Source organism: Trachurus japonicus, chromosome 4 (genome assembly GCF_045865225.1).
Source record: "Trachurus japonicus isolate A0001 chromosome 4, Traja_1.0".
Classification (NCBI taxonomy): Eukaryota; Metazoa; Chordata; class Actinopteri; order Carangiformes; family Carangidae; genus Trachurus; species Trachurus japonicus.
In genome coordinates this window covers 29150511-29163112 of record NC_140910.1, presented here as the reverse complement: position 1 = coordinate 29163112, position 12602 = coordinate 29150511, and the positions used below count along the sequence as shown (strand labels likewise).

General features: G+C 41.8%; 1 protein-coding gene and 1 non-coding gene across 2 annotated transcripts; both read left to right on the top strand.

The window, feature by feature from the left end:
- Positions 1–230: 230 nt before the first annotated feature.
- trnah-gug (transfer RNA histidin (anticodon GUG)) lies at positions 231–302 on the top strand. The gene has a single exon. It is a non-coding gene; the product is annotated as a tRNA-His (tRNA).
- A 2057-nt stretch (positions 303–2359) lies between these two features.
- On the top strand, positions 2360–12576 carry depdc1 (DEP domain containing 1). Its single transcript, XM_085775143.1, has 12 exons — positions 2360–2525; positions 3871–4136; positions 4224–4356; positions 4474–4601; positions 4792–4922; positions 5537–5584; positions 5782–5919; positions 6338–7306; positions 8480–8652; positions 9339–9515; positions 9705–9908; positions 10908–12576. The coding sequence occupies exons 1-12, from the start codon at positions 2478–2480 to the stop codon at positions 11046–11048; spliced, it is 2556 nt and encodes an 851-aa protein (XP_085631269.1). The 5' UTR covers positions 2360–2477; the 3' UTR covers positions 11049–12576.
- The last annotated feature ends 26 nt before the right edge of the window (positions 12577–12602 follow it).

Sequence of the window (12602 nt, the reverse complement as noted above, 5' to 3'; positions counted from 1 at the left end):
ATTTTGAGTGATAAATCTGTCTGTCTGTGCGATCTTTGCCTCGGTGTTAACGTTACTGCACACGCTGGTTTAACTGACAGTGTTCGACTGCTCCAACCTCATTTTAATGTTTCTTTATCTCATTTGTGGGCGTTTGTCTGTCTCTTTAGTGGCAAAATACGACACATTCACCGTCCTTTCAGTGACGTGATGCTTAGGTGTCGCCTATATTCCTATCCAGTGGATAGCTCGCCGTGATCGTATAGTGGTTAGTACTCTGCGTTGTGGCCGCAGCAACCCCGGTTCGAATCCGGGTCACGGCAATTTTACTGAGAAGAAACTTCCCTCCAGACAAGACCTAGGATAAGACTTGATATTATTAACATGGATTTCTTGGTTGATTGGATTAGTAATCGTTGATTGGACGCGGTGTAAATATTTGAGGCAAACTTACAAGTGCAGTCTGTAGGATTTTCCTCAAAAATAAAATATGGACTTATAGAAATGAAATCCTATCTATCTATCTATCTATCTATCTATCTATCTATCTATCTATCTATCTAGAGTTAAAAAAAAAAAAAAAAAAAGATTGCAGGTTTCATTTATTGTGATACCAATATTCTCACCGTAGTGACCTAGACACCCCTAAACCAATCAGTCAACATTTCATCATTTACTTTGGTAATTGATTGGTCATTTAAATATAAAAAATAAAATAAAGAAAAAAATTTAAAGCCAGAATTTGTGCACACAAACCAGATATTTAGGCTTGGCACCCACGGACAGCATAGGTTTTTTATTATGTCTATCTGACTGGCACTGATCTACAATGAATTACAGTGATTATGTTTATATCTGCTTAGAAGAGGTAAATGTACTCATTATTTTTTTGACTCCTGCACAGGAAATATTATTCATTGATTAGGCCTATTAGTAATAGTAAATTAAAAGTTATAGGGTTAGAGACTGGAGAATTTCCAATCGAAGATGCTCATGATGACCAGTTGGGGGTGCTCTTGCTCATGGATTCAGTTTGGTCCAAACTGTATCACTCCAATGGATCAATCAAACCTTGTGTTGTATTCAAAATTCCTTACAATAGATATTATTGAGGCCAATAGGTTTTAAAATGACTATAATACAGTGTATATTAGTGCCAAAAAGTTATATGTGTATGTTAATAGTTTTGAGCCTATAGATGTTGTCAACAGTTTATAATTTGTATCATTTAGCCATAATGTTATTGCTTTATCTCAGTGTTGTTATTAAAGCTCCTTTCATTTAATGCGGATTGGCCGCTCTGTGTATATTGAGTTTTGATGTGGCTTGAATTCACCCTCAAATAGTGCTGACACATCGGATTTACAGTAGTAAACTGGATTTATAGATGCCAGTGTACTGTTTGCAGACATTAGCATGTCTAAAGCTGTGGCCAGAATCAGATCCTCCTCTCGCTATTTATCCCTTTAGGAATGTCTCAGACCTCCACTGTCTTTTTTGAGTCTCACTACACTCTCTTTGTTTGTTAAGATATGCAAATGTAAATTCAAAGGATCATGCACACAATAGAGTTGGGTTGACTCCCAAATTGTACTACTGCTGCTGTAGCTGACACTGCAGCTCCAGCTCTCAAGTCAGACAGACAAACTGCTGCATAATGTGCTATATTACATATTCTTATTAACCCTTGAGGACCCCTCCAGAAAAGTCAAAAATGTATATGGAAATAACATTTTAAAAAATGCTATAAAATCATTGTACATTAATATTTCTTTCATCTTTCTTTTTGCATAAATCTCTGAAACCACACTCCATCTCTGCTCAAAACTACCAAAAGTATAATAATTTTCAAATTTGTAACCCTTTATATGCCAGTTTAAATCATGATGTTGTTATTTACAGTATGAAAACAAAAGTGGGGAGATGGGACATTGCTAGTGACTAAAGTCTTGGATATGTCAAAGAAAGTTATAGAAAACATTAGTATTTTTTTTATATCGTGTCAAATTCTAAAATATGCAAATGTTAATTCAAAGGATCAGTGCATACAATAGAGTTGACTCCCAAGTTGCACTGCAAGTCAGACAGACAAACTGTACATTATGTGCTATATTACAATGTGCAGAGTGCAAAATATTCAAGATAATTTCTCTTATTATTAATTGGGTGGCAAACGATAAATAAACTATCCATTCATCATTTATAAATCCGCGCGTAAGAGCTTGTAAAAACTGTAAACACAAGAATTTTGTTTAATCCTCCACCCTCTTCCGGTCGAGGCCTGTGGTCACGTGATCAGCGCGCCATCCAATCCCGTGCGAGGAAGACGTCGGCTCGTAATTTTGAACAGACGGAGCTCAGCCGAGCCACAACCAGGCGGAGCCGAGCTGGCAGCTGAGCACATCGGTGTTTCCCTTCCCTCGAGTAATGGATATTTTTTACCTCTTCGCACGTCGGATTAAGTGAAAACGTCGCCGCTTCCTTCAGTAAAGATAAATATGAGTTCTCATGTTATCACCCCTGGACCGTATCGAGCCACAAAACTGGTGAGTTTTTAACCTTGACGGTTAAAGCCAAGCTAGCAGCTAATTCTATGGAAAACTGTAGGCAACAGTGTCGTTAACTTACCTCACCTAACAGTCAGTTACACATCTTACACTGTATTTCAGGGTTTCTTTGTTCTTCTTGTTGAATGCGATAATTTAATCATTATCAATCCCGCTATTGAACTTTGCTCCTTATCAGTTTGACTTTTCTTCAAAACTGGAGTTAGCCTAACTGTGCTTTAAACTTCCTAGTTGTTGTGAGCGAGTTCTTGTTAGTGTGTAAATAGTCGTTTTTGGTTTGATTGTTGTTGTTTTTTTTGCATGTGGAAGTTTTACATGTTTTATTTTGCACAGTCCTTTTTTTAAAAAAAATCCTGAACCACAGTTTAACCTCCTCCTCAAATGAAACTGAGAAACAGCAACGCAACTGTCAACCAACATTTTCATTGTTGATTGGTTGCTCATTTCTGCAAAATGTCGAATGTCTTCTTGCTCCTTTTTTCCATCTCTCAACTAAAGATTTGAAATCCTAATATGCCCATTCATCATCAATTGCATAAAACTGAAAAAAGTCAAAATATGACGTTTCCTAGATATTAGATCCAGACCAGAAACTGTCATCTTTGCTTTGTCGGACTGAGAAATTGGCTAATCAAACTTTTTTATCCAGTAACTGACTTTTGCTTTATTTTTCCAAGCAGAAATCAGTGTACTGTACTGTACCATTGTAAAGTCAATATTTGCTTATGGTGTGTAACATAATAAGAGTTTTGCCTTCAGCAGAGCAGCACATTTTGGCCATTGTCACTGTTTAAACAATCAGCCATGCAGAGTAATCTATATGAAAACACCTTTATCTTTTGTTGCCCCCCCCCCGGAAGCACCAAATTCTTCAAATTCTTGACATTTTTGTGTTCTATAATGAACATAAAAGTGCAATCACTCATCCAAATTATTGCGTTTTATTGCATTTTGTTGTTTTGCAACGACTTAAGGCTATATTATACTACAAAATTATTGCAGATCTAGATTCTGTTTAAATTTGAGGACACCTGTGGCTTTAAGAATAAAATAAATTCGTTTTGGCTTGTAGGCACTGGATGACCTTTATCTCTAACAATAAAGTCTTAAAACTCTAAGCGTTGTTGCAGTTTTGACCCTGCAGGATGACTTGTACATTCAAATATCAGCACTGGGTTTGTTCCCCCCCCAACCAAACTGCACCAATTCATCCTCATTTCTCAGTGTTTCCAGATTGATGCAGGAGGGAGGATGTATTTCATCAGGTCCGTTGGACGCAGACAGCTTAGTCACCACTAAAAACTCTGTCTCTGTTTTCTTTCAGTGGAATGAAGTCACTCGTCTGTTTCGGGCTGGCATGCCCATCAGGAAACACCGCCAAAACTTCCGACACTACGCCTCCTGCTTCACCGCCTCTGCTGCTGTGGACTGGCTGCACCAGCTGCTCCGGGACAATAACAACTTTGGCCCCGATGTCACCAGGCAACAGACAGTGCAGCTCCTGAAGAAGTTTCTGAAGAACCATGTGATCGAAGACGTGAAGGGGCGCTGGGGCTCTGAGGACCTGGAGGACAACAACTCGCTTTACAGGTAGGTAGAGTTTTCTATCTACACAGATGTTGATTGTCTTCCCCAACACACAAACTTACACTCTCTTTGTCATCTCTCTTTCCCCAGGTTCCCCTCCACTTCTCCTCTAAAACCCATTCCCTGCCCAAGGCCCAGCTCCATAAAGAAAAGACCTTCGTTAAGGGACAAAGAGGGTTTCTTTAGGTTTAAGAGCAGCAAGAAGCAGGAGAAGGAGACACAAGTGAGCTGGAGTGGATGTGATAGATCAGACCAGTCTCCCTATAGTAAAAATGTTTGAAAGTGTGGTGTCAAAAACAGAGGAACTATTGTATAACACTGTTTTTTGTGTCTCTTTCAGGAGAATATAGATCCTGCCTTCCCAGCAGAGGAAGAGAATAATCAGCCAACAGGAGAGCAGCAGGTGCAGAGAAGAGAGCTGACGGAGGAAGACGAACAGGAGATCTGGAGAGACATCACCCTGACCCAGTACAAACACACACTGTTTTTATTTTGTTATCTTATCAAAATTACCCGTATGCCACAAATGCAAGTCTTCTTGTCCTTGGATAACCTGTAGAATAACCAAGGAGAGCAAATCTGATGTTAAACACAATCAATGTCTGATGATCAGGAGGATTTTCTTGTGTAACTATTTTGCTTGTGTGTTATGTTTCAGCCTGCAAAGGATTCTGGGTGTTGCATCCCTTGATGAGGTTTTGAACCAGCGTTACGTAAACCCACAGAACATTGTCCATAATATGACCAAAGTCAACAAGCATGGGGTGGTCACACTGGATGACAAGACCAGTAGGTTTTATATATATCAATGGGTTTATTATTTGACGTTTTGACGCATTAGATGATAAATTTGTGGTTTTTAAAAACCAAAAAACATTTCATTATAGTTTTTCATCTTCTTACTCAGACTTTCCTCTGAAGCTCTAGTAACAACAGATCTGTGAACCAATCAGAAGAGAGGATTCTCTGGGCCTCTCTTCTGATTGGTTGGGTGTTTTTTCTGAGTCATAGAATAAAAAATTAGGGCAGATTTCTTGTAAACACTTGGAGAAAATGAGTTTTGCTGAAGCCTCTTGACCAGGTCATGTTTGTAAATGAGAGTTTGTTCTCAAACATTTTACCTGGATAAGTAAAGGTTAAAAAAAATGTGCGTAATGTGGTAAGTCCAGGTAGGTTTGAGTCATGGCTGACAACTTTATTGTGACATCACAAAGTTACAGACGTCATGACAACATTTTGGTACTTCATTATTAATACACATCCAGACCTGCTCTATCATACAGAGGACATCAAAGTCTCACTTCATAGAACATGGGACCTTCAACTTTGTCTTCCTCGAAAATATGAGCTTTGACCATTTGACTTATATGATTACATATCTAATCTGTCAGTTTTCTCTCTAGATGACCTTCCACACTGGGTTTTATCTGCCATGAAGAGCCTGGCCAACTGTGAGTAGCAAACTTCAGATGTGTCCTATATAAATATTGCTAAGAAGAAGTTGACTCTACTCTCATGTCATGTGCAACTTTCGTAAAAATAAGCACCTTTTATTAACTCTGTGAAGAAAGGAAATACAATTTCCCATGAGCTTTGTTTTGAGTTTGTGAGTATAACTTGAGAAATACTATATCTATATAATTTCCAGGGCCAAAGTATGACAGCGCTCAGCCGTCCTATCCGGGCTTTGAGAGAGACGTCTTCAGAACGGTGTCTGATTATTTCTACAGCCTTCCACAGCCGTTACTCACATACGAACTGTACGAACTGTTTATCAACGTCCTAGGTAAGTGGGCTACTTCCTGTAACTCCCAACCAATTAAAAAAAAACAAAAAAACAGCTAACTCCATGTCAAAAGGCCACTTGTTGGTGTTGCAGTACACAAACTGGTGCTCAAACTGAAGTTTTTTCAATTGTATTGAACTTCTCTGTCCAGTATGTGGTTGTCTGGTTTGGTCTAACAACAGTACCTCTTGACCTTTAACAGGCTGTGGTTGTTGTTGTTGTGGTTGTTTTCTTTCCTCGTGCTGTCCGTGTTTTTGCGTATGCTTGTTGTGTGTTGTCCCGAACCAGCTGTGTGATGTAAGGTTTAAACTAACGAAACCCTCTCCCTCCTCTTTACTGTCTGCTTGCACTGACTCTCTGCCTGCTCCGCTCGGCCCTCTCTGCCCTTTTGCCCCGTCTTCCTGCGCCCTGCTCTCAGTGTTTTGTGGGTACGTTGCAGCGCCCGCCGCCACGCACCAGCGCGGGAAACGCAAGAAGTCCGACCTTCCCTCGGTGCCCCCTCCCGCCAAGGCGTCGTTCCGCTCCACGGAGTGTCTCCTCCTGTCACTGATCAGACAGGGGACGTGTGACGAGGCGGAGTCGCCCATGACCGAGGTGCTTGGCGGGAAACTTAAGTCGCGGTTGGCGTCGCTGAAAGGAGGCGACGGCCAGTTAGGAGGCAGCTGCATGAGCCTGAATACAGTCGTTCCTACGAGACGTCAAACCAGGAGCTGCTCGCTGGAAACCATCCTCGACGACTCCGCCCCTCTCACCCGGCAACAGCTGTTTATGTCCAATGAGAGCCTGGCGTCCTGCGTTGCCTATAGCAACAGGAGCCAGGATGACAGCCATTCATCCAAAACAACCCCCGTTACTTTTGAGGATGCTGCAACCAGAAACAGACTGTCTGTAGTTTCTATTGCCGGACTGTCGGCTGCACAGAGGATGCATTCGTTGCGGCCACGCAGCGTCGGCAGCTGTTTGGACATCGTCGTAGAAACCAGGGAGGAAGAGGCCAAAGAGCCCAAGTTGCAGGGCCGAGCGGCGAGCTGCCTCAACGTAAACACTCCTGCAGACCAGCAGCACTCCTCCGCCGCCGCCTCAGCTTCACGCCCTCCCTCGTTGTCCTCCTATCACCCCTCCTCTTCATCCTGTCATCCTCTCTCCTCGCTTTCTTCAACTGCTGCTGTGGCCAAAGCACAAGGGTCTCACGCTGCCCCGGGACCCGGCGGGCCCAGAGCCGCCGCCAGCACCTCTAATCTTTGGACGCTTCCTGCCCCCGCTGTTGTCCGGCGCTGCCTCAGCTCTCTGGATGTGTCCAAGCCGCCTCGACCTGTGTCACTGTTCAAACCTCCTGTCTGTGCACCAGCCAGCACCTCCCAGCCCCCACAACCCAAACCTGAGCACAGTAAGACCCTCTCCCCTCTACCTGTCTGTCTGTCCCGTCTGCCTGTCTGTTGATGCCTAATCCGACTAACTCCATCTAACATCTAACCACAGCTAGTGTGCAAGGTTTTTACTTGGAGTAACAGCCTTGAGTTTTGTCTTTTTGTTTGGTTATTCCTCAGCCGGCTTCACTAATAACAAAAGTAGTTTATTTGCTCTTAATGGAGAAAAGAGACTCAGGGTACTGGAAGAACTCCTCTTCTCTGCAGTTCCCCAGCTGCTGGAGCTTGGACACTTCAGTCTGATACGTTCACAGAAAGCATGATACAGGGAAAATGTTGAAAATGCCAAAAAAAACATTTTGAGTTTTCAGTGTAGGACACATGTCTTTATACTGTAGGTTTGGAAAGACATTTTCTACTGTGATAAATGTCTTTTCAACAAAATTTCCAAAAAAGTGTGCGACATCCAGTCAGGACAATGATCATGTCCCAGAGCAGAGTTAAAGAGGAACTATGCAAGTCTAGTTGCTTCTCCGCTGTTTTGCTAACCCTCCTCCTGGCCATGTGCATTTGTTTTCATCAAAGCCAGCGAGAAAGCAATCAATAGAGCGGTAGATAACGATATATATTATGCGTTACAATGTGTTTGTTGTAGTAGTTGTAGTATTTGTGTAGTATCTGTCATACACAAGAGATTACGGGTACGAGAGCTGGGACACCAGGTCGGAGCCTCTGATCGTACAAGGTTGGTTTTCAGCCAAGAGACGCTGGTGGAAGGCAGAGAGCCTCCATTCTCCCTGGAACAAGTTACAAGTCATTGATTTAACCAATGCCATCACAATTACTCCATATTTGTTTAATTAAGGTAACAATGTAGCATAGTTGCGCTAAAAATCCTGCGTAGTTTCTCTTTAAGGACTTGGATGCACAAGCTAAAATGTTCTGTTGTAAATCTTACTGAACTCATTTTAGTCCATAGCTGTAGTTCATTAATCCCCTCATCCATCCATCCATCAGTCCATTCATCCATCATCTGTCTGTTCTAGTGAATGTGTAGTAGTAGTAGTGATGGATGAATGTGGTTAAGAAGAGTGGCTCTACAGATTTAGTGTAGGATTCACCTGCCCCTGTCATCATTACTGTATAACTCTGTCTATTTATATATATATATTTATGTGTATGTGTATCTATAGGCCTTCTGCAGCCTCAGTGTGAGCGCGTGGCCATCGAGGCCTTGCAGCTTTGCACCCTCCTGCTCCCTCCCGCCTCGCGCAGGAAGCTGCAGCTCCTCATGAGGATGATGTCACGCATCAGCCAGAACGTGGACATGCCCCGCCTCCACCCCGCCATCGGCACCAGAACGCTGGTGAGGAACCACACTGTTGTGACGATCTTTCTTGTGGAACAAACAACACACATTACCCCATAGAAATGCACAAAACCTGAATACCGCAATAAAAAACTGGTAATGGAAACACCTACATTTTGAAAAACCTCGCAAATATCGCCAAAACATTTTTACGCTCCCATGAGGTGGTTTTTCAGACGTGTCGATATCAAAGTGCATCGCAAAAGTGTTATGGAAACACTTTTTTCGCATTTACATGTGTCTGATCAGATTTGATCCCATTGGTTTTTTTTCCATTTCCTTCTCACTCTCCCTCTCTATCGTCTGTATTGAGTCGTCACGTCACGTCTCCACAGTTGCTAAATCGCTAACCGCAAAATGTTTTGAACGTCCATCTTCCTTAAAATTGAGTCTCACGGGCTGTGCTTTTATGAGAACTATGGGATGTCGCTGTTAAAAGTCTGTTCTTCCTTCACAAGTACACACTTTGTACCGTTTCCACTCAACCGTGTTATTTTAATAAAACTTGTTTATTTTGTGAAAACCTGTAATGGAAACACAGCTGCCATAGTCAATAACACTAATCATAGTTTTATCACATTTTTTATTTTTCTTCACTTGTATTAATTTATATTAATTACTTTGTGCTTGTTGTGAGTTTTTGTCTTCACCTGTCCCTTCCTCCGCTGTGCTTCCTGTTTCAGATGGTTCACACCTTCTCAGGCTGCGTCCTCGGCAGCGCTGAGGAGTGCGATTTGGACGAGCTGCTGGCCACCAGGCTGGTGTCGTTTCTAATGGACCATCAACAAAGCATCCTCTCGGTACCCGAGTTCCTGCTCGGTGCCATCACTGACCGCATCCACTACCTGCGTTCAGTACAGGTACACTTCTTAACTGTTGTAGTCCAGTATTTGTCTGTGCAAACACAACCTGTGAAGGTTAAAACTCCTGCATTAACGCAATTAAATTTGGGCTAAAATTATAATAAACAGGAGTAAGTGAGCTCAAAAGTGTTGCTATTTAAAAGCTGGAGCAGTCTTTCATGGTTTTTGTTTGCTTTTTTTTCACAGATCCCCATTGACGGTGTTCCTCATATAGACGAGGGCGATCTTTGCGCCCCGGTGCCAGTGTTTGCGTTCTGCCGTCAAATTAGCGGCGCTGAGTTTGAACAGCAAAAGCAGGCTTCTTCCCAGAAGGCCATGGAGGAGCTACTGGAGATCCTGCTGACAGACCAAAACATGAGTGAGAAGGACAGACGCAAGAAACTGAAGCAGGTAACGAAACACCAGTCAGAAGTTTTACCCCGCTCGTCATAGTTTCACTAAAAGGGATAGTTCAACATTTTAGCAAATTGGCCCATTGCCATAATCCCTATAGTCATAGCAGTAGGTTTGTTAGCTTTAATTGTCGGTGCAAGCTGTTTTTAGAATGGCGGAGCAGAGCCGTGAGCTGCTCAGAGCTACGCTATGGAGGCTCATGGGATTTCTTGGTTTCTCTCATCAAACTCATCAAATACACAATCCAACAACTCCAAAATGCTCTGGTGGACAAATTGTGACCTGCACATTCACCACGCTATGAGATAATAACAGAACGTTACGAGACAGAGTTGATTTCGAAGCAAATGCAGAGACTGATTGCAGAAAAACTGCCCCCGACGGGAACGCGTATCAACGGTTTTGCATAAATTTACCTCTAAAACAACTCTGTCTCGCAATGTTCTGTTATTATCTCATAGCGTGGTGAATGTGCAGGTCACAACTTGTCCACCAGAGCGTTTTGGAGTTGTTGGATTGTGTATTTGATGAGTTTGATGAGGGAAACCAAGAAATCCCATGAGCCTCCGTAGCGTAGCTCTGAGCAGCTCACGGCTCTGCTCTGCCGTTCTAAAAATAGCTTGCACCGACAATTAAAGGTAAAAAACCTACTGCTATGACTATAGGGATTATGGCAATGGGCCAATTTACCAAAAAACTATCCCTATAACGCAAGATGTTGATTCTGGATGGGTGTCTGTCTTTTGTGGACATGACAGCTGAAATAAGGTATTAGTAAGGTATATGATATTTTAAAGAGGCACCAGTCAAATTAGCATTGCTATTTTAATTCACTCTTATGTGCAGCTCCACAAACTATTTCTCCCTGATGTTTTGAGATACAACTGTTTTTCTATTTTCAACTAAACAAACCAGGAAAGGAAACTTTTCCGGTGCATTTTTTAGACCCTCATGCACTTTTCACCATGAGTTTAACCGTCCCCGTTTTTCCTTCAGTTTCAGAAACAGTACCCAGACATCTACAGTCGCCGGTTCCCGCCCTCAGACAGAGAGAGTAAGAGCGACCAGAGCAAGCCAAAGATTAAACCTCCGCTCCTCAGCATCAAGAAGACCAAAGCCTTCAGCATCAGGAACTAAACTAACACAGCGTCGTCAGAGTAGAAGCCACAGTTGTTAACGTTGTTTTCGCTGCACTATAATAACTGCACTGACGCTGCGCCCCCCGAGAGATGTGAAAAAACAGACAAACTTTCTCTTCTCTTTGCAGCCATTAACTTCACATTGTTACATTGGAAACACTGTTATTCCTGTTGTGTCGTACGTTCGTCTTGTGGCTATAAAGGAGTTTGGTGCAGGCTGGGAGACTTCGACAGTGGTTAATGTGTATTCATGTTGTGTGTGTGTGTGTGTTTGTTGATGGCCGAGTAAGATGAAGGCAGGTGGACAGACAATAGCTCCTTAGAGCAGTTCACATTAATTACTGTGTTCAAGTATAACGTGTTGGTTCGTGAGAATTGTTTACCTGTTTACTTCTCCCCCCACCTCCCGTCGCTGTTTCTAGCTAATATAATACTGACATACTTGTGTGTGTGTTGGGTACGTTTGTGTGTTTGTGTGGCTTCAGAGTGCGTTCTGGGAGAAATATATGCAATTCTGGGATCACTAGATAATAGATTAATTTATATGAATGATGACATTGGGAGCCTGTCTTTGCAGTGTTGAAGTGTTTCCTGTCACATTCACTGTTGTTATAGATTTAAACTAAATGTTTTGTGTCGCATTTTCTTTCTGAAGTTTTATTTTAAATACTTGTTGAGTCTTGAACACCTTTTTTTTCAAACTTTAATGTCTAGTCATTCTTGTCTTTTGCCTCTTTGGCTTCCTATTGCTTTCATTTGTTGTGTGCTTTCGTTTTTAAGCTTTGTTTTTTTGTTTTTTTAAAGGTTTTCCACAGGAGAGATCTTTAGATTTTTATCATCTCAGATTTTTCACTCTTTTTCATCTTCAACTCAACGTCCATATTCCATTTTCATGTTGTTTGTGTGTTTCACCCTGCTTAGTTTAATGGATAGAGCAACATTTTGCACTAGGTATAGGCACTGTGAATGGCCAGCAAGCTAATGTCAATCATTTAAATTGTTAATTTATACATATTTAATGCATATTCGACACCCTAAAGAAGGTTTCACAAGACATCTGTCACATTTTGGGGGGGAATGATTGCTATGGTTTCTACTTAAAGTCTTATTAAGATGTTTTCTCTGTATCTGCAGCATCGGGTCATGTTAGGGCATTGTTTGCTTACGGTGAGAGTAGCTGATATCTAGAGGCATCCGATGTTTTTACTGACTTTAAGATGAAGTGCAGCACAGAATCCACATTATGCCAAGTGTTTGAGGAAACTGAACCCAAGCCAAGCTTTCTGTTTTTATCTGTCTTTTATTCATCTTGTTCGTATGAAGTATCAGTTCTACCCGGTTCTCTACATGTTTGTCTATACCTCACATTAAATAGTGTGTGTGTGTGTCTATAATATGTGCACTCATTAACAGTGTTTTTTTTTTTTTTGGCAAAGAGCCTCACTGAGGAATGTTTATTAAACTCCTCAACATTGTTTACTATGCAAACTCCTGGGAAATAAACCTGTTCAGTTCTGTTTGTATGACTTAGTCCTGTTCTCTATATATGTGT

Bases quoted from the DNA above. Each gene is read 5' to 3' on its own strand.
- depdc1 (XM_085775143.1), top strand. From the start codon at position 2,478: ATGAGTTCTCATGTTATCACCCCTGGACCGTATCGAGCCACAAAACTG. The intron at 4,137-4,223 runs GTAGGTAGAGTT...CTCTTTCCCCAG, and splicing joins GACAACAACTCGCTTTACAG to GTTCCCCTCCACTTCTCCTC. The intron at 4,602-4,791 runs GTACAAACACAC...GTTATGTTTCAG, and splicing joins AGAGACATCACCCTGACCCA to CCTGCAAAGGATTCTGGGTG.